A 22,297-nucleotide genomic window follows, 5' to 3' on the forward strand; every position below is an offset into this window, starting at 1 on the left:
GACTTTACAAAACTGAACTAGTAAAATGCATTATACATATATAATAAGGACGATGAATGCCAATTAAAAACTTCTGCCAGTGGGGTGAAAATTGTAGCGAATGTGTGAAAAACGCAAGCGATGCCAGTTGTCCGACATTGTCGACAAATCACCTGCAGCATCACGCCAGTGCGGCGATACTCACGTTGGTGTGAACGTGCAGGAGTTCCATCAGCTCGGCTCGGCTCGGCTCGGTTCCCGTGTTTCTGGACGTACAGTAGAGGATTTTCGAAGGCAGCGGGCGTCAACAAGGAGGGACGCGGTAATGTGGAGCCGGGACATTCGTACTGCGAGTGGGGCACGCTGGCTCAATCAAACCCGGGGTTTCCTACTCTGCCAGGGGGAAGGACCAGGCCAAGCCAGAGGCAGCCAAACATCTGCTCCTGGTTAGAGGTGTCGGCTCCTGCCATTCACAGCAAAAGTTCTAAACCTCGGGGAAAGATTTCACTTGGCCTCTTCTTGCCTGGGCCACTGCAAGCCGTCCTGTACGCTCCCTAGGGGAATGCAGGTCTGAGGAAAATACCACCGAAAATTCAATTCCCCTTTTTTCGTTTCGTGCTGCACTCCTCTGGCCGAGGCAAATTTCATTACACACTTATGAACTCGTAAAATTCCTTCAATAACAGCGTGATGTCCTACAGACCAGGGTTCCTTCAAAATCAAAAACCCTTCGGAATGAAAAGGTTTTGAGGGCAACAATAACAAAGAAAATGCTTCAACATGAGACCGTGCCATGAGTCTTTATTTCTTTATAGCACATAAACAGCTGTAGATTACATTTTAAATATGCTTTAAATATGTTGCACCGCTCAAGTGATGAAAGGTCATAAAATAGTTTACATATTTGCTCTGTCATCTTGTAACCATCCGTCAGTCAGCATCTAATAAAATCTCCAAATAAAAGCCAGAGGCACCAATTACTGGATACTTAAGCCAATTAACAAAAACAGAATCAAAGAGAGACTTTGGCAAATGAGAAAGAAAACAATTTGGTCACACATCTAACATTAAGCTTCCATTACCCCTCTAATGAGCCAATAAACTTTTCGGAGGTGACTGATCTCAAGTTGTGGCCAAACCACTATCTGTTGTTGGTCTCAGTAAAAGTAGGATACCATCCTAACAGCCAAGGCTAAATTGGCTCCCATATGTGTCTGTTCCAAGCTTCTAACAAAGTCTTAAAGATTTACAAACAAACAAAAGTCCTGGCTCTTACAGAGATGCGGGTTCGGAATTACAAGACTTAAAAGTTTAAAGACTATCATGCTTCTCTCACTTTAGTTTACAGCATTTTTTTTTCAACGGAAAAGGAGCGTAAGCAGAGAGCCACACTGTACTCCATTCCTCCCCAAAACTGCTCTGTAAAACAGCACCTTCGACAATAACCAGAAATACATAAAATTCTGCGACGGAGTTGGGTACCTTGAAGGAGTTTGTATTTCAGCTGTTTCCTGGAACTCTGGATTAGGTTGTTTGGACACCGGAGTTGTTTGTTATTTGGCTATTTGTTTGACAAAGTCTGCAGTGAATCATTGTTTTGGAAGGTAGCTGGGCACCTGTAAGGTTGCTGTTTCTAGGAAACAGCATATCGGGTCCTCGCCAGGATGTTTAAGCAGATGCATTCGAGGTTTGACATTCAGACAACGCGTGCTGATGAAGTTTACAGATGAGAAGACTTCGGTCTGTGTATTGTTTGAGACACTTGGACTGCTTTTCTTGCCAGTCAGCTTTGCGCTTTCTCTACAGTTGTGCATAATGCTGCATATTCATGTAGTTAATTTGTGCATATGCATGTTCAACTTTGTTTCAGTTTAAAAAAAACTGCCAAGAGGTAATTGTCGCGCAGAATAATGCATGGCAATCACGACCTATTTGAAGCTAGAGGCACTCCATCCCAAGCAGAGTAACTGAAAGTAACACTGAACCAAAAAGGAGTTCTGAAACAAACTAAGCACCAACAAAGGGGCTGCTGTGTTTCGAGCAAGCAGCGACCAACGGTGACGTTAACGGTTTGCCAACGGTCGTTACGAAGCCTCCGGTTTGACCTTTCAGCCGTCGCCATCTTGCTCGCTCGGAGCGGTTTGAGGCCAGAACGCTCTACAGAAGGGTGGATCGATAAAGTCCGAGACCGCTGCTGATGCGCCGCGAATGGAGCGCAGCACCGTGACGTGCACGGAGGAGGAGAAAGGTAGAACCCTAATGAGTGAGTGGTACGAGTTTTTCTCGCATGAGCATCATCGATTCTGGAGCGCTCGCCCGGGCGCATCTGCAATTTCCTCGCGGACGTGGCCCGACGCCGCACGTCACATTTAGTGTCAAACTCTGAAAATCGGCAAGCCTTGCGGCAATGAAGCAACGAGCCCGGAGAGGTGTTTGGAGAGACGTTTGCCTTTCCAAGGCGCGGAACGTCACCGTCCTAAACCCCAAAAAAAAAAAAAAAAATTTAAAAAGGCGCATCAGCTTGAGGAACGCAACCAGGTGGCTTTTTTTTAAAAAAAAATTTAACATTTGTGTGGTTCTGCACTGCGAAGTTGACGGGCCGTCACCACCGAGCTCTACTGGGATGTTCCGGGGCGCTTGAAGGGAAACGTCCAGTGCAAATGACCTGAACTTTGGCGGGATGACGCTTCGGTTCTCACAGCACAATGAAAACTCATGGGTTGCTCGCCCAAAGACACAATCTTTTTGAGGCCTGATTCCTAATTAGCGACGGGATTTTTGTCAGAAGGAACGCCAGAAAACTAATAAGAAGGAGCTAAAAACACCATAATACCTTGTGGAAAAAATTGTATTTACTTTGTATTACATGAGAGAAGTTGAATGGGAGTCTATGGAGCCAAACTCGAGCGCCACTCAGTGGTATTGTACTTTATGGCACTTCCGCATCGGCCTCGTTTTTTTTTTTTTTTTCAGACCTGGGAAGCTACGTCCACTTTTATATACAGCCTATTGTCTGGATTCGTTGCCGCAACAACTCATTATTTCATTCTCGTAGTGAGGCATAAATTTTATTCTAGTGGAGGGAAAATGTTATTGTCCTTCAATTGAGTTTAAGCTTTGGCAAAGACTACACAAGTTACTGGGTCACTATGGAGGCCATGTTTTTTTTTTTTCCATCTGGGGTCCATTCTTCAACTCTTTATATGATTCTGTCTGAATTTACTGAATATATATTATCAAATGTTTTGAAATACACTAGTTACAGAACAGATAGATAAGGACATGAATGTCTCTTGGTAGGTCATTTGTTTCATGCTCACGAACATCATTTGACCATTTTTTTTTTCTAAATTTTTACTTGTTTTTAACAAGTAACAGACGGATGTTTTTAGAGCTCCTCAGAAACAATTTTACACACGGGATAATTAGGAAGTAGCTTCTTCACATATCCCTCTGAGGCCCATAGATGATCTCGTTTCATGTGAGGGTCAGAGGTCATGGACAGCCAGCAGCGATGCCTATAGAGCAGATAGAGCTTTAGTTTCTTTCTCAACCCTTCAACCAGGAAGGACATGTTTTCTCAATTATTGTGCTTTTTGCTGCTTTTCTCATAAAGAACAGTATGAGTGTTATTTAAAAAGAGATTTATAGACAAAACTGGATTGCCAATTTTATCTTTTCAAATATAAATACACCACAAACAATTAAAAGTATATTTGAAAATGTGTACTATTAATGTCACAGAACTAATAAGAAACACAGTTTGTTCTGTTTCCATCTGTTACATTCAGAGGTAACCAGAACTTAATGCGTTGTGAAAGGTTTTTGGAAACACCCTCTTTATTAAAAATGGTTTTGTCTAAGAGCTTCGAGGACGTTATTTATGCCGTTGGGGAGCCGAACACTTATGAAGCTACTGATTCCTGAACTCGTACAGGTTTGCTGAACCTCCAAAGTTCAGTTTTAAACCGCAGGTGTTGGCTGGTTCCGCAGATCTTAACTGCCCGAGCTGGCTGGGATAGTAAAACAACTGATTCAGGCAAAAGCTGAAAACACTCTTTGTTGGTCTCACATACGGAAAAAAACATTTTATTAATCTATAATTTGTATTCTTTTAATGCTGTTTTCACTCCGTCTTGTTTTTTTGTTTTTTTTCTGTGTGTCTGTTGCCGTTATTTCATTTCTCACTCTTTCCATTCCCCTTTTCCTTCCCTCTCTCTCCTTTCTTAATCTTACTTTTTTTTTTTACTCGCGCTCTTGTTTTCTCATTCTGAGAACAGAGAGCTGGGCTGTGAATCTGCAACCCAGCAGGACACCATGGAGTGATAGATGGCCTCTCACAAGGTCCAACACAATCCAACCAGCCATATGCTCAGTGAAAAAAAAAAAAAAAAAAAGAATTAAAGAAGATTCACAAGTGGCCAGAAGAGAAATATGCCAAACTCTTATGCAAGAAACATTTTCTGAGGTTTACAATAATATATTGGTGGGGTCTCTGACAGTAAGATTAATGTCCCCGGTGCTGGAGTATGAACACTGGCAGGCATCTACTCAATAGGGCAAATTCACACATCCAGGGAAATGATTTAAAAGGGATTAAAGAATGTGTCCAGAGGGAGACTAATTCAAACAAAATAGAAAACGTAAGTGAAGCTACCATGTTGGATGCAAACTAGATGAGGAACAAATTATAGTCGGGGAAAAAAGAGAAAAGATGTTCATGTTGATAACGTTTTACGAAAATATATGCGATGTTTAAGCCAAAAACTTTCTAAACTCCACTGATTCTTACTGATGATGACTGATCCGTTCTTGACAACACGACGTCTTCTCACTACAAGGGAAAGGAGGCGCGCACGCACACACACACTCACACTCTCACACACACACGCACACACACACACACAGACCCACACGCATGCAGAAATGCTGGAAACATTTGTGTGATGCTAATGAGCGTGTTAAATTCCAGTGTAAGTAGTTGAAAGGAGAAACATTAGCTTAACATTCTTAAAACACCAGGTCAAATCACCTCCCTAAACAGTGGTTACAGCCTCCGAGCCCCTTCAATAGCCCCTACTTCCACTACTAACCTCACACAATAAACACACATGGACAGCGCGCGCGCACACACACACACACACACACGCACACACAGAGCGCAATCTCATAAATAACGAATGACAGCCTAAGAGTCAAATTAAGGAAATAAAATGTGTCTTGCTGGTAATGAAGGAGGCATGTTTCCCCTCAGGATAACAACTTCATCTGGACTCTTGCAGAGCTGACACATACATGTACGACGTGTACGACGTGTACACGCACGCGCGCGCACACACACACACACTCACTCTGGAGGTACCAGCATTCCAGCTACAGGTCCATCACATTGGTACAAACTGGCTCTAAGCAGTCAAAAATACAGTGCCATGATTTGAAATTTGACACAAAACGTATGTTTTCAAGAGATCTGAGGAAAAATGTGGAGGTTGGATGTCATGCCAAACAATCATAGGGGAGGAAGGACTGCTTTCAAACATTTCCCATGCATCAGGCTATTAAAATGACATTCGTTTGCAGGTTGCTGGCACTTGTCTCGGAGCATATTGCAAACACATGGAACTACATGTTATGTCCATCCATGATTTAAACCCAAGGTATTCTTTCTATCAAGGAAAAACACAGTTCTGGATCTGTGCGGGCCATGTGGATAGAGTAAAGAAAAATCACATGCTTTATGGCAATGAAGGGTTTGTCACGCTGAGCTAATATCACTGCTGATAATTGTAAACCGAGGTGTCAGAATGAAAGAATAGCATATTACAAATTCAGGTTTTAACCCACATAAAATAGAAATTGCTATAATTGTAGGTGTGGTCACGTTCTGACAGAGCTACGTTGTCTGAAGTTACTACTTTGTGTGACACTGTAAAAGGCCTCTGTGAAACTGCAGTGGTTACAATGGTGCGCCACAGGGCTCAATTCTGGATCCAAACCTTTTTTCGCCGAGCGCCTGAACATGGCTAATCTAATCATACAATGTATTCAAACAATGGTTGTTATTAGAGATGAAGTTAAAATAAACGTAACTTTCAACACAACTGTGCTAAATAGATGCACATGGTGGCCAAAAGAATAAATGCAACTACAGCTTTAAAAACCACTAATATACTACACTATACTGTACACTAAAACTTTACTGCCGAGAAGTTTAAATGCACAGGTGGTTTTGAATGAAACACAAAAGAAAAGATCAGGGCCAAACCTTCACTGCAAGTAATTCTCCTGCTCTTTTCTCCCCATATTTCCTGTCTGTCTACAATGCATCTCAAATCAGGGAGAAATGCATAAAAAATGAATGAAAAAAAAATCTGGTTTGGTTTTGTTGAGTAGCTGCCGAGTGGGTCATTGTCAGACCGTCATTAGAGCTTTGGTGTTCCACAAAACCACCACATGCCAAGATTTCAATTTATTCATGCCAGCAGCATTGTCCTCGGTCTGGTTCTGATGCAGCAGCATCATCAGTGCGTTCATTGTTGGCATTGTTTTATCTAATACCACAAATAACACTTCAATCAAAATTTTTGAAATGTTTTCCCCACAAACTAAAATCAATTGTACCTTATAGTACTTTTTGTAGAACTCGAATCTGGTTTTAGAATTTTTAGATCATGTATTACTTACTCATAAATAAGGCTGTTGTTGCACTTAAACTATGTACAAAGTAGGGCAGTCACGATATCAGATTTTCACTACACGATGAATGTGGCAAAAACAATTCACGATAACAATGTGATCACTATATATTGATTGAACATTTTATCCAAAATATTTAAAAAATTGCAGCATTGGGAGGTTGTCACTGCAACGAACAATGAAACAGGTCCATGAAATAAGGCAGTGCATTTAAGTCCAGCTATTTTAATAACTTTATAAATGCTGCCTCTGTAGTTCTTTTTATTAGATGAATATTCAATTCTGGCCCAAATATGTCTGCAAGGGAAACCTCATCCTCTGTTTGAACTGAATCTGGACGGCTAGCGGAAGCTATAGCTACATACCACCTTTCCACATTGTGCAACTTATGGTTTTGAGTAAGAGCCTCTTTTATCTATCTTTGTTGGTCCTTCTAAAACTACGTTATATCAAAATAAGTTATTTCTACCCATCGTTGAGACCTATTTACTTTTGCAGGTTTAGTCTCAAAAGTTAAGACGGAAAAGGGCATGCTGGGAAATTCTGATCGGTTTGTAATATGTCACGTGTGAGGGGCATTTGGGACAAATTATGTTACGCTGCAGCTAACCAATACTTGGGGAAAAAAAAAAAAAAAGGGGGGTTTCAACTTTGTTGGAAACAACAGCACTCGTGGATGGAAAACTGCAATTCGAATATGTTTTGTACAGTTTGCTGGCAATTGCCTGCAAAGACGGGCTTCAGTGTTGTGAAACGTACCAAGACGGACTGAAGCAGCAACCTCAGTGTAAACACACTGACATGACTGCTATGCAGCAGCCCGCCCAGATAGATAGACAGGGGGTGAGATCATTGGACAAGCGAGTTAGCATTTCCCAGCATGCCTTCTTCCTTCTTAACTTTGGAGAGTAAAGCAAAATGTAAAGGGTACTGGGAAGGTGGCACATTTCCTTCCTTTGCACTGCTGAGACCCCAATGGATGGATCTAGCCTGATAAATCAATACGGTTGAAAAGACTACATATCCTTTCATTCTACCTAAATGACCGCTGGCAAAATACCAAGTATTCATTGATCACAAGCTGAACAGGTAAAACTTCATTCTTGTCAGTGTTACAGTGCACGGATTTTAGCCAATATTTGACCTCAGAGACAGTCTGCCAACTTAGAGGAGCTCCACTTTCCTTGGTACTTTAATGTCCATGAGAGAATATTGGCAGAAAAAAAAAAAAAAGCGACGGATGAAATTCTGTCTTCATTCTTTGTTCATATATGACTAAAGACTCTCAGCATTTCTCCTCCTCTTTCTGTTTCTCGTATTCCTTTTTCTCTCCACAAGTTAATAATTTCAGTTGAAATGTGAAAATGTGGGTCAACTATACTGTACATGCATCTCAAGTGCAAATAACAGCAAATTTAATAAAACACTGTCTTAATTCCTGCCAAATTGTTCAGTTAAATTATTTCTTTGCATTTTAAAAGTGCCTATATTGGGAAAAAAAAAAAGTCAAAAGATGTCATTATAAATTTGTCTGATGAGAGATTAACTTTAAATTCATTACTATATTATTATTATATCTGTTTTATGAGACAAGAATATTACTTTTTAACTGTCAACAAGTGAGAGACAAAAAAAAAAAATCGGTGTTGAATATCTCACATTTTGGACCGCTGCTTGATATCACTCATGTATTTGATGATGTTTTAAAGCCTAATGTATTTGTATAAAAACATTGCGGTTTGGACTTGAACTTGCCTCAGTTGTTGGCAGGACGGCACAACAGGGTTCCAGCTTCTCTTCTTCTAATAGTATAACGGTCGAGCAATCCATAACATGGACAAGAATACGCACCACCATTAAAAGGAATAGTTTGAATAGTTTGTAAAGACGGTCTTTGTACAAAATCTAAGTGTCTATGCACTTGATAGGTGCAAACATTTTTGAAATTAGTGCTACATGACCAAACAAAACTGGCTTTAGTCTTCATTTTGGCTCAAAATGCAGAAGGCCTACAAACCCCAGAATGCACTGCGCCCGTTGCGTTGTCTTGCAGCCGCCCCTACGTCGTTTCTATTGGATAAGCTTGAACGGAGGTCTAAGCCGGGGTGTTAGCAAGTGAGCAGCCGCCCGTTTGTTTACAAAACGTTTTGGTCGCAGTGGTTTTCGACTTGCATTGTTCCCGGGTCCCGAGCGCTGTAAACAAATACAAATAACAATAAACTTTTCTCATTGTCCTCCTCTAAACGGCAGACTTCCTCCTACATGGGAGCGAGGAGCGAGCCTATCTTGCCCTCCTAAGCAGGCCACAAGCGAGACAGGTGTGTTTACATGTGTTGTAAAAGCTCAGCAAAAGTCAAAATTATATTTTTCGAGGCCGAATGAGTTTTGTTGGCTCTTGGTTACTGCTTTTTCTGTATAAATATAATTTACCATAATTGTAATGTAGCCCAAAATTATGAGCCATTTCATAAATGCGTCTACAGATTTTAACATTCTTACTCAGAAAAAAATGTGTCCTTCCTCTTCCTCCCACAGGAGAGCCACATTTTACACGAGTTTATTGTGATTTTCAATCCACAGAGTTCATCTGAAGCATCGAGAGACGACCGAAGCCAAACAATACAAGACACTGTCAGGATGATAGTAGTCATATAGGTGCAGAATGAATCAAAGGCAGAAATATCTGTCTGCGAAAAGAATCTATTTTAAGAGGGTCAAACTTCATATTCTCTGCTAAAACCAGCAAATTCAAACTTTTATTCACAAAATGTCTGAAAAGATATTTCCGAGTGAACTTTTATTTCACATTCAAATGATTGTGTGAGATGAATAATATGATCTCTCACCTTATTAAAATTTAAACAATGTCTAAGAATACTTCAAAGTTGTGGCTCATCTAGTGCATCTGCTGTTTCTGTGAGTCCCTGGTGCAGTCCGTCAGCGATGGAAACTTCACTCTGATGGTCTGCACTACCCTGGCTGGCAAAACAAGACGATCGTCCTTCCCCAGTCTCTCACTGAAGAAATCCAAGAAACAGCAACGGGCTGTCAGGAGATGTTGTCTGCAAGAAAAAAAAAAAACTTAGCAAGTCAAGCTTATTCACAGCTCACAGAAAATGTGATAAAAAGTACTTCAGAGTAACGTACATAATGTAAAGAACAAACATTTGATGACTACAGGGTATCTAGCAGCAAAATCAAAGTCTTTCTATTTAACGTTCAATCAAACAATCCCTGCTAAACTATAAAAAAAATTATAGTGACTATCATGTCACATTTTGTAGGCTACACTATCACTATCTTTCATTATGCATTGAAATAATTTATGAGAGAAATGCACTTCTAGAGATTGCACAACGCTAACACAACACCCTTTTTGCTTTTTAAAACCAGGTTTACACTATGTTCTAACATCACATCCCTTTTCCCGATGAGTGGCTGCGTCTGCTGAAGTGTAAACTTCCACAGCTCCTACATGCAGCCGGTCCGAGCTGCTAACGTCAGGCTGCTCCGATAGCCCCGCCGGATAACACGGTGGGACCGTGTATACACGGAAATATAATCTATAACATACCTCATGTAAACTATTACTTCACACTGTAACGTTGTGGTTTATAAGCCGGTCTGAGCTGCTAACGTCAGGCTAAACTACTTGAACACCGCCGGGTAACACGGTGGGACCGTGTATACAGTAACATAATCTATAACATACCTCATGTAGCCTACATCATTTCACCCTGTAACGCCGTGGTGACAAAAAGCCGGGTCACCTGCTGACGTCAGGCCGAACCAGGTAACGCGAACGATAATCTTGAACGTACCTCTTTAAACGTGCAGTGTATGTTATTACACTGTAATGTTGATAATAATGTTGCACTTACTGTGTGCTCAGACGTCCGTTTCGCCCCTTTTCATTGCACGGCGCTCGGCCTTCACGCTCGGCTGTGGCGGCCACGTCCTCCTCCGCACGCCGGAACTCCTCCGAAATTGAATTTAGCTCCTATAAGTAGCCCTGAATGTCTGAATCCAGCAATACACTGTTAAAAGGCTTGTCGCGCATATTAACGCTACTTTCTGCCGTAGTCCTCCGGTTTGCGTACGCGAGTAGGCAGCACGGCGGACGGGCCGTTTTTGAGTTTGGAGCGGTGAGGACAGAACCCGCCTCTCCTCGGCATTGACAAGCTGCAGAAACCCAGAAAATAAACAGTCTGTAGTTTCTAACGCAGCTCCAGAAGTCCGCCAGACGTCCTTTGGCGGACTTTTACCGGTGGTCGTGCAGGGAGCGCTCGCAGCCAGGGAAATTACATATGTATCATAGAGTACTTCTGGGGATTTTGTACTGATATAAATCGGATTGAAAATATTGGAACTACTCTTTTAATGATGTTCGTTTTACTCCTGGTCTGTCCAAGATCCACAATGGACGCTCATATCCAATAATATCATTATAGGTATCAACAAATCAAAGCAGATTAAATTCATTCTCCTGCCGACACGGCAACTGGCTGCACTGTAGTGTTACAGTGTGAAACTTGGCAGGAGAAATTCTAATAAATCTGTATTCTGCCATGAGTTGGAGAGGGACCGAGTGCTGAAGCAGCTGCAAGACCGAAAACTCAATCCATCACAACTTAGGTCTTATGTGTGCCTATTCACTGAGGGAATTCTAAACAAAAAGATAAGGCACACATTCAAGAAACACTTCTAAGCCTTACAAAAGAGGTTTAAACATACGATTAACAAGAGTGGATAAAAGGCAGAGTGGAGTCATATAGCAGAACTAATCAAAAGGTTGGAGCATGATGCAGAAAATATGTTTTGATTTTTCAAATGAGTAAAAACAGAAAGTTATAACTAGAGGCGCTGTGACTTCAGACAGCTGTGCCGGTTCGTTTTGATGTTAAATATGTTCAGGCCGTTCGCAGATGTTCGGTAAATTCCCAGTTCTGTGCTTGCTCTAATGTTTGTCTTTCCTCACTTTAAACTTCCTGTATGTACTGTTTAACAAGTCATTATATGCTTATTGTCAGGCATATGAATTTCATTCACTCCTCTACACCAATGTATTATAGAGCAAAGTTTGCGCACCGAAATTCTGATGCGTTGTAATTATCTAATTGTGCAATCGTAATTGTAAAATACTGATGTGTGGTCTTGCGTCAAATGCGTTTACAAACGCAGCCTAATGTCGGTTTCACAAGGTAGACTGTAAATTGAAGTGGAGCCCAAAAAAGCATATTTATTTTATCCTACAAAGTAGCTCACTATGATGCTACACCTGAATAGGAAGTTACAAAATTCATTTGGAATTGCCACTTTAATATTTCTAGGCACGTTTGGTAAGATTTTTTTTTTAATTTTTTATCCCAACTCCATGTAGGAGCCGTTCCGATATGCAGAAATTAGAATTTTCCTCCGTCTTCCTGTATGCAGAAACTTAAGAACATAAACACTGGATAGCTCGATCGGTGACAAAAGCCATTCTTCCATTCTGCATGAGAAACACATGGTAACCAACGGATGGTTGGGTGAGGGAAGGACAGCGGACATGGCTGGCTCTGTTGCACATTTGTTGCAAAAGAATGGTTGCATTAGAGTTCTTTCACACTTCTTATGTCTTCTCTGCAGCGCCGCTCTTTTCATGTTTCCTTTCCAGTGGAGCCCTGCAGCTTCTGTCTCTGACTGCTGCACCTCTGTCAGTTCAAAGCGAGGGGCTCAGGTATTAGTGTCCGATGTGCTCTCAGCAATGTTTACTTAAACCTAACAACTGATTAGACACTGTAAACATTCGTGTCACTTGATACTGTGCGCGTGAGATCAGACTAAGAAAGAGAGAAAGAGGAGAGGCTGAATCATGAGGTCTAGCTGCAAACTATCTGGCAGATCACGGAGCCGACTTGTACAACTAAACAACAACCCAAATGTAGGATCTTGTGTTGCTGTAAAAGCTTTGTTTCGCTACGAAAACTGCAGACACTTTGGAACACGCAGCCGCGCGGGGTATGCTGTGCTCTGGTTTAAAATGTAGGAGTATCCCCTGATTTAAAGTTCTGCTTCATTTACGCTGACAATAATATTTCCATCGGTGTGTAGGACAGTCCGTTAAAATTGGCGGGACGAAAGAAAATGCTTCACCCTCTGCAGTGATCTTTCATTCCCCTCTGGCACTCCCTTTAACCATCTGACCCTGTATTCATTCTCCACTCAGCAATTGTTGGCCTTTGCGAGGTTTACGACACGAGCAGAAATATCAGGACGACCCACGACAACCAGCTTTCTTGAAGTTCTGACTGTTGCTGGACCTTCGTATTTGCTTTACAGGATTTATTGCATTTTCACTTTTAAAAATGTGCTCTCCGTGAACCTGGCTCCGTCTACTGACAAAATTCTGCTTATCTGGCATCCAGGTTACATCAGCTCCTGCCTAAAAATACATCCTACTTAACCCCCTGTATCTCATCCCCGCCTCCCTCCTCCTCCAATGATGTCCAGAAACTGTCTGCGCGCTCCTCCGAGAAATTAACCCACGAGTGGTTTATGCAAACAGCTTTCAACGACCCGCAGCTACGTAAGCACAGCGAACTCGAATAGTTGTGTAAATAACAACAATCTGGTGTCCCGCAGAAGTGATGTCTAAATAATGTGAGTTGATAGGAAGCAGACTGGGGTGCACGGTACGGTGCGACGGCGAACCGCTGTTAGCTTCGCATTTTCAAAGACGAGTCGGGACAGTTTTCTTAAACAGCATTTGCTGTTGCCATGATGACAAACATTTAAGGAAGTAGTAACCTTAAATGCCGACCACGGTTTAATTCACCATGGCTTTCATCTTTTGCCATTATCCTTCCATAAAACCTAACCATGTCGTTTTTGTGCCAAAAAGTAACCAGGAAACACTCGTATTTAAGTGTAAGAAACATAAAATAACCGCCCCAGCAGCAACATTACGTCAGGGGTCCAGGATGAAATTCAACTTCTCGTTAAAGATTCCCAATAAAGTCTTGCAAATGTCGGGCGCGTATCACATAATCTGGCCCTTTGCTAGTATTTATAATCGTAATGGATGGTCTTCACGAATACAGCACCTTTTTACCTTGGCGCTCGTTTCCCAATTGTCGCCTCCCATTCACTCGCGCATAAATGGTGACAGAGCTGCCATCAGGAGTAACTTGGGGTTCAGTGTGTTGTCTGAGACATTTGGACAGGAAGAACCGGAGATTGAACTGAACCTTACAATGAGTTACTACCATCTGAGCCACCAGCCGTCCCTCAGTATAAGGTATTACTTAGTTTATCCTCATATATGAGGTTTAAATGGTCGCTTACATCGGGTTCCCGCTCCAAGACAAAAGGCAAATTCTCTAGCTGTTCCCTGACGTTGACCGATTAAAAAGATGGAATTCCACGGCCTGTAAGAAACAAGAGAAATAAAAAAGGCTGCCGTAGTGCTGAGCAGACAAGAAACAGGCATATGCGCCTCGTATTGCGCCGATGCTGAAAGAAATTAAATGCATATCTGAATACTGGTTGCAGAGGCAACGAATTTAAGCTATATTTTAAATTTCTGTCAGTGACCACTAATGCTACCAAACATACCCATTGACAATATCTAGCTATACGGCAACTAACATTTAACCACGCATGCTGTAAGTATTACTTTTTCCTTCATCACCATCTGTGAAGGAACGGATGATGTACGCCTGTTTCATATCAACGTTCATCTATCATATAACACTGTGTAAGCACGATGATGCTGTTAGTGGAGCCATTTACAGCTATATACATAAACCGACTGCGTGTTTTGCTCCACCCGATTAAATGACGTTTAATGTTTAATTTATCAGCAATGTTTCCCATCTCTCAATCAAATCAAGGAAAACATCGAAACAAAAATCATTGATATTAAACAAAGGAAATAGCAAAACAAGTTTCCTACTCACTGTCTCACGAGCAGCCGGAGACCGTATATAACTGATAACATCCTAATGTTTGACTCTGGCTTCTCCAGTTTCTCCGTATTAGGAAGATTTTCTTCTTGCCCGTGTTTGCAAATATCGATCGGTCGGCCGTAGGACTGCAAGAACAACACAGTCACAGGTTGAACGGATTGACTGCCTCTCTTTCTCTGACGTGTCAAATAAACGTAAGACGTTCAAAAGAAGTCACAATATACAAAGCTAAACTAACAGTAAACATAAAAGAGAAAATGAGTTAGGGGTGAAGGAACTGGTGGCGGTAGAGGAACGGCATGAGGAAGAACGAGAGGAAGAAAAATTGGGGAGACGATCCCCGACGGAGGGATGTAACCCTGCAGAGACACAGGAGATGACGTCGGCCATGACTTTGTCTGAGGTCGGGGTAATTCCTCAACTTCATTCCCAGGCTGAATGTGTGCTCAGAGTGGCCCCGTTACTGATAGCTCTAACAAGCCTGGGTCAAAGGTCAGGCAGTGGTGAGTGAAAAAGGATGGCGCGAGGCTGTTAAAGGTCCTTTAAACACCACCTGTCTTCACACACGCACACGCACGCGCACACACACACACACAATCTTGACTAATTGTTACCAGACCATATTTAAACACATCCTTAGTGCCTCTGTTTACACAACATGCTTGGAGTTCGACTCAGCATAATAATGAGTCCATAACTCAAACAACTTCACACTTTCAGTGTTTTTTCTGGTGACTTACTATATTTACCCACTAAAATGGTCAATATACAGTGTGTTAAATACCACAAGAGACATTTTGTACCATTAAAAAAAGAAAAGAAAACAGCAGCTCCAACTTCACAAACAATCTTTGAAAATATCCTCCAGAACTTCAAACAACATTTCCCAGGAGCAGACGCGTAGCTTCTGTCTGTTCTTGGAGGAATGAGAATTTTTGTGAGAGCACCTGCCAGTAAATCTTCTACGGGTAAATAAAGTTCTTTCATTTGGCTTTGTTCCTCCCTCTGCACCTGCCCAAAGCATGGCATCGCTCTCTTTGTCTAAATCCTACTTCTACAACCATCACGCTAGGAGTTCAAATTTAAAGAGACCAAGTTTTCCGCGGGGTCTTAATCACTCAGGGAAAGGATGCAAAAAGTGTCAAACATGTGAAAATAATATTTAACATGACTCATTCATACCATAAATTTTACAACATTAATATATATTTTTTTAAATTTTATTTCATCTTATTCCCACTTGTAAAACCAATTTTAATATTTACTTTTACATTTTAGGACTTCAAGGTAATTACAGTCTGCACAAAATTCAAATAAGCTTGAAAGAACCGTGCATATTCAATCATCACCATGTTTATATTTACATAACTATCACACAGACGACTGGATGCCTCTGTTGGTCTCCATGCTGCAGCTCAGCGAAGTGGGCAAGTGGCAACATCCGCTTTGTGACAGGAAGCAGGAGGGTTTATGGGAAATGTGGTTTTCTGAATTTTGTTTTCCACTTCCGCTTCGCCATTATTATTGCAACACCGCATGAAACTGACACACACACACGCGCGCACACACACGCGCGCGCACACACGCGCGCACACACACACACACTCTCTCTCTCTCTCTCTCTCTCACACACACACACACGCACACACATATTCACTCTCTCTCTCTCTCTCTCTCACACACACACACACACACACACACACACACACACACACACGCGCACACACACGCTGGAAAACAAAAAGAGGAACATCTTCACCTCCTCAACTGACCCCTGCGTGGTTTTTCAGGCTGCCGTGATTTGAGTAGTTCAGTTAATAAAGAAGTTGTGGCAGCTATCGTAATACTATCTTTTGCTTGTCTCGAAGGTCGCATGGTGATATCACTTCCTGAACGCACATCACTGTTCCTGTTGAATAAAATCAGTTACGCACGTGTCCACCTCACCGGCCATCACATCCACCCTGCTAATACTTTTTTGCGTCTCTGACCTTTCATTAACGTAAACGCCAAGTGAGACTAACAGAAAAAACACAATCACACAACCGCTATCAGCATGTTAAATCAAAGATTAGACTGATATAAAGTACAGAGTCTAATATCGATGTCTGCAGACGGTCTGGGCTCTGTTTAATATCCTGAAGTTCCTGTGGTAACAAAAACACTGAAAGTGCCGAAGGGCCTTTAAGCACAGCTTTAACACTACAGCATCAATAATAGGTTGCTGCATTACATGACTCCTGGCCTGAACTTGTGAACTGACCCCTCATACGAGCAGGTTCCAAATTCTCCGTCTATGTATTTGCCTACTTTGATAAATGCCACAAGGCAATGTTTTGACTGTGGCACTTGAGACTGTTTGAAAATACGCAGCTGATGTATGTTGTTCATATCTGCCTCTATCACTCATACTGCAACATACAGACAGGGTCACTTTGTTCCAGGGAAGCGGAACCTTTTCAATACATGGAAAATGCACTGCAGACCCACTCACGCGAAGCCACTGGTTGTGTGTATAATGATCACAAATATCATTGATGCATTCAACTGGGTTCACTGGAGAATTATTTTGGTTTATCGATGTCTTTTCAAAACGCATGGACAAACATTTCATAAGTCCCTGGATCGACAGTGGACACGAGGTCGTGTTTATGATCGTATCTTCATTTTTAAACCGTTGTAAGACTTTGTAACAGTGGAGATTTGGCTCCAAAGTAATTGTAAATCAATGCACTCTCTGTGACTGAGTTTTAAGTCAGTTCCCATGTCCAAAATTACTTTTCCACAAACTCTTTGGCTTTCAAGACTCACTTTCTGGGTGATTCTCTGTTTTTGGAATAAAAATCCCATCTCCCCAAAAACGACTCCCCACCCACTAACACGTCAAGATGCTGAGGGGGATAAGAAGTGTGTTTCTTTTTAATAAGGCAAAAAAAAAAAAAAAAGAGAGACTTAGAAGACCCTTTTATATATTATTCTATGGATGTTGCTCTAGCTTGTATTGATAAGCGTTTTATTATTTATTGCAAAATCCGGGCTTCAGACTAACTTTTTACGGTGGTTGCACCAATGCGTACCCAATATTTTCATTCGGGCGCACCCAAAATTTCTCACGTTAAAGTTTTAGCATTACATTTCTTGTCAGTTGTCAGACACGTTGGTGATTATTGTCGATTTAAACAGCGTCCTGCTTCACACACCCAACACAGCTCCAAGGGAATAAATTGCAACTCATTAATGTCACTATAATCAGCACAATGTATCCACACAAAATTCAGGGACTGTGCTTTGCTCAAAGGACAGCATATTTTCATCAGCCACATTCACCATTTATACTGCTCATCCAGCAAAACGAATGCTGGTATTAGCATGTTTTTGAGTCAATCCTATAAACCATTGAGATTTTTTTTAGTGCAACCAGAAGATTCTACTCGTAAAAGGCTGTCGTTTACAGATTAGCGACAGACTTTTTCTATTTAAATGTCGAATCACCACTTTGTCGTTGTGGTCTATTGAGTGGGTAAACTATTAATTTAGCATGCGACGCACGCTATAAATTAATGGCATGAGGAGACCGGCGATTGAGTGAACTCCTCTGCCGCGAGTTTACCAGTCACCAGTTAGCCATTGGCCTGCACAATGCGGCTAGAACTAGTGGTGCCTTAAACTGTCAAGAGCTCTTTGCTCTTTAGCCCAACAGAGGAGGCGCAAGTGTGTTTACACCGTCTTGCGTTCTCGCAGGCAGCCCAACTGCCGACTGCTGCAAGTCAAACACGTACAGAGTCCCTACCAGCTCCCTCTTTCTGTGTCATTATCCGCACCGTTAACAGTGAGTGGTTTCAAATGGACTTATGACACCAAACTGCCCCCAAAACTCAGAACTGTGTCGTGATTCACTACAGTGAAATAATGTTGCTTTCAGGTAAGGTTGGAAAATATGTATATGGTATTTGTTCAAAGACAATTGTCTGCACACCAAAGACCTGCTAAATTTCAGGTGCACTGCTGCGACCACTAAAAATGTAAAGGGTCACCAATCCCGTAGATACACCTTTTTGTTCTTTCATATGGCTTAAGTTTTGGAGGTCCATAGTGTTTATCTTTTAGCTACCTCAAACAAGCATCCTCATTTTTATTTGGAATTCAGAGCGCCGTAAAAGATGATAAAGAGTATTAACTTTATCGTTTCTGACACGCTCTGACACACACTGCCAAGCCCAGGTTCGTGGATAATTCCAAACGCTGCAGTAATTTCAACAGACAAATGACTCATTTATTCTCTTCTCCTGCAGTTCCTCATTTCCATCCCAGTCAGTCACAGTCAACAGATATGAAATGCAGCCCACCCAAAGTCAAGACTCCAGAGTTCCTTCTGCGGTCAGGTTGAGTTAACTGTAACCAGTGAAAATGTCAGTGCTCTGTTTACTAGCCTCTGCTGCTGCACCCTTCTATCCATCCCCACATTCCTCCTTTACAAATTACATTTGTCATTCTGAAAGCTGATGGTTTACACTGGCATGCTTTGAACCGTATGCGTGTGCACATACGCTTGTGCATGACCCACAAATTCCAGACAGTATGTCAAAAATAGGGTGCCAAAAATGACCTATTGTGCGTGTGCGTGTGTGTGTGTGTGTGTGTGTGTGTGTGTGTGTGTGTGTGATCTCCTACCTGTTATTGTAATGTTGCTGTAGATGTTGGACAGCTGCTCCTTCAGCAGGACGAGCTGCGTCGAGGCAGCCTTCTCCCTCTGCAGCTCCAGCATGATGTCGGGGTGGTTGGCCAGTTTGCAGCCATTCTGTTTGTCCAGTGCAATGTCGCTGCGCACGATGTCTGCGAGACAGCACAATGGGGGGAAAAAAATTGATGCGAAGTTCATATTTTTGTCTTTGATTGAACAATATCACACTATCCTGTAATGTCATACCGATGTTGCCATTTTCACCGAAACCTATCGTGAATCTCAAGTTTTGTTTTAAAATGGTTATTTTCAAATAAAGCCTAAATGTCATGATGAAACCTGAGTAGTTGTGTGTGTGTGTGTGTGTGTGTGTGTGTGTGTGTGTGTGTGTGTGTGTGTGTGTGTGTGTGTTAACACTTGACTATTCAAAAAAAAATTTTTTATATAAATATGTATGCCATCAAAAATAACACAAATGTGTGTCATAAACTCCATGTTTCAAAAACATCCTTAAATTTCCTCAAGTGTAAACAGAGTTGGCATGACAGCCACAAAGATTATATCAATTAATTCATTAGTAGAATAAGAATAAATTAATTGGCTTTTTTTTGGGGGGGGGGGGAATAATTGATTAATTGTTTTGGGTCTATTTTTTATGAAAAATGCTCAAATTCTTCTTCATGATAATATATTGAATAATGATGGGCTGTATCCTTGTTGGCTGGGATTAAAAAAAAAAAAAAAAAAAAAAAAAAAAAACACTTTAGCCTGTATCTTTGGCTGTAAGAAACACTAGTGCACATTTTTGACCATTTTCTGACCTTTTAAAAATCAAACAGTTTATTGATTAATCGAGAAAATAATTGACAGATGAATTGATAATGAAGATAATCTTTAGTCGCAGCCCAAATTGGTATTTTATAACTATATTAGCCACATTTAGCTCAAACTAATGCAGTCAAGAGCTCTAATACTTCCTATAGGTTATTTATGGAGGTCCTAATGCTCAATTAAGGGTGAAACGGTTTAAATAATCTCGATTTACGGTAATTTCGCACTTTGAGGCGTAGTTAAATTGTGTTGTATTGAGCGATGTTTCCAATATTTTACAAGAATATAGTTTGGGCAAATGACATAATTAGAAGCACCACCCCAAAAATAGTATTTGTTTTTAATCAAAAAGTGAACATTTAAATAGTTAATGAAGGTAGGCTGGAGTTAAATGTCAAACCAACCCTGGCTAGCAATTGTTTAAGCGGCGTAGGAAGGCGAAGAACAATAAATGAGTCCCAACACGTTTTGGGTTTTCATAATGTACTAACTCATAACTCTTGCGCATCTTCTCACATTCGTTTTAACAAAATGTCCCTGCCGCCTGACAATTTACCGCATTTTACAAAGACATTGGCGCAGTGTAAAAATAAATAAACAACCCTAACCTTTAGAGGACTTAACTCAAATCCACTGACTTTTCAGAGGCTTGAAAACAGACCCGAGGAACAGACGCCTCCGCAGAAACGTCCGTGGGAAAAAAAAAAAAATACAACAGAAGGGAGAGGAAGAGGCCAAATGTCGTGTGTAAATCACCGTCCTCGTAGTTCTTCAGGTAGTAGTCTGGTCCTGGTCCTCTGAACTTCGCGAGGTTCTTCTGGTTGTTGAACTGCAGGAAGTCGGTTCTCTTTCCGCCGAAACGCAGAAAGGCGGGCGACAGGCCGCGCGCTAGGGTCACGAGCCGCTTGGAGCTGCACGCGCGCGGGACAGAAGGAGAAATAGGTAGGAATACAATTAGCAGAGTCAAACGTTTGCGTCACTAAACTGGCACCTGTGTCTGGAGCTTCATTTAATACTTAAGAGACATATTTGGGAGAAAAATCCTCCTTCTCTTTGCAGATTTCGGTCAGTTTACTATATTTCAGACTTTTACAATCCAAATACCTATTAAAAAGACAGCACAAAAAAACAACAAAAAAAGATCAAAAGTAATTTATTGTCCTTTCTGTGCATGTTAATTCGGTGGAAGCCAATCACGAAACTTCTGTTTTCTATTTTTCTATTACAATCTGCAGGCCGAAGAGACAGATTTTAACATCATGTGCCATCCGGTGGGAAAAGAATCAGATAGCAGCAGGATAGTGAAGTTACTGGGAATCAAGGATTAAATACACATGTTAAGAGGATGAACAGTTTTACTCTCTACTTTTTTTTTTAATTCGAAAGAGTTACCGATATAGCTCATTTAAAAGGATAAACGATTTTGCAACTGATGTGTTGTAACTGCTTTTATTTTCAGCCGTCACGACTACTAAAAACAAAGAAGCCTTTGTTTATTATTTGTGCTTTCTGCTAGTCTAAAATTTAAAAAGAATTACCTTAGGTGAAAATTAATATTTTAGCGTTGCCTTTATGAAGTTTTAAGTTTCGAAAAACTAGAAAATACATACGGGACTTTAATTTTGTGGTGAATAGCTATTTGTTCCATCACCGCCTACGTGGCAGTCGGCTTGAGCTCCATACAATAAAGTGAAGATACGTTAAGTGATGGCCAGCAGGCCAAACTGCCTCTGGTTGAGGTTTTCAATAAACAATTATTCAAATTGTAGTTGAAGAAGGTACGTGGTAATAATAAGGGGGAAGACTGAACAACAACCAAGCCAAAACAAAGTTGTAAAAGTAATTATGTTAAAGGAAGAAATGTTAAAAAGGTGGCTATGGGATGAAACTGAAAGTTAAAAATGTTTACTATAAAATATGAAATCCTCTTTTACAAGGGTAAAAAGTTTGTCACCAAACGGTTTCCATGAACTCAACTAGACTGAAGAATACTTTCTAATAGTATTAAATCAAATCCAAGTAATACATTTGGTATACACATTGGATTAACGATATTATGGCAAGTATTTTTATTTGTTTTATTTTTTTATGTTGTTACCCATAGTCCGTGGTCAAATAACGTGACAGTGGCGCGGGTTGTAGCCTCACACTCTTTTTCACT

At 41.1% G+C, this 22,297-nt stretch overlaps 1 protein-coding gene across 1 annotated transcript in view; it reads right to left on the reverse strand.

The window, feature by feature from the left end:
- The window catches only part of hpse2 (heparanase 2), a 58,516-nt gene that overhangs the window by 35,373 nt on the left and 846 nt on the right, over positions 1–22,297 (reverse strand). Inside the window, exons 2-3 of the mRNA XM_069692571.1 lie at positions 20,893–21,047; positions 19,296–19,457 (exon numbers count right to left, since the gene is read on the reverse strand). Of these exons, the coding sequence (XP_069548672.1) occupies positions 19,296–19,457; positions 20,893–21,047 (317 nt within the window). The remainder of the gene's footprint in view (positions 1–19,295; positions 19,458–20,892; positions 21,048–22,297) is intronic.

This window comes from Brachyistius frenatus, unplaced genomic scaffold, assembly GCF_029030835.1.
Source record: "Brachyistius frenatus isolate BFR_SWC_R1_liver_20210118 unplaced genomic scaffold, ASM2903083v1 Contig_13, whole genome shotgun sequence".
Taxonomy (NCBI): Eukaryota; Metazoa; Chordata; class Actinopteri; family Embiotocidae; genus Brachyistius; species Brachyistius frenatus.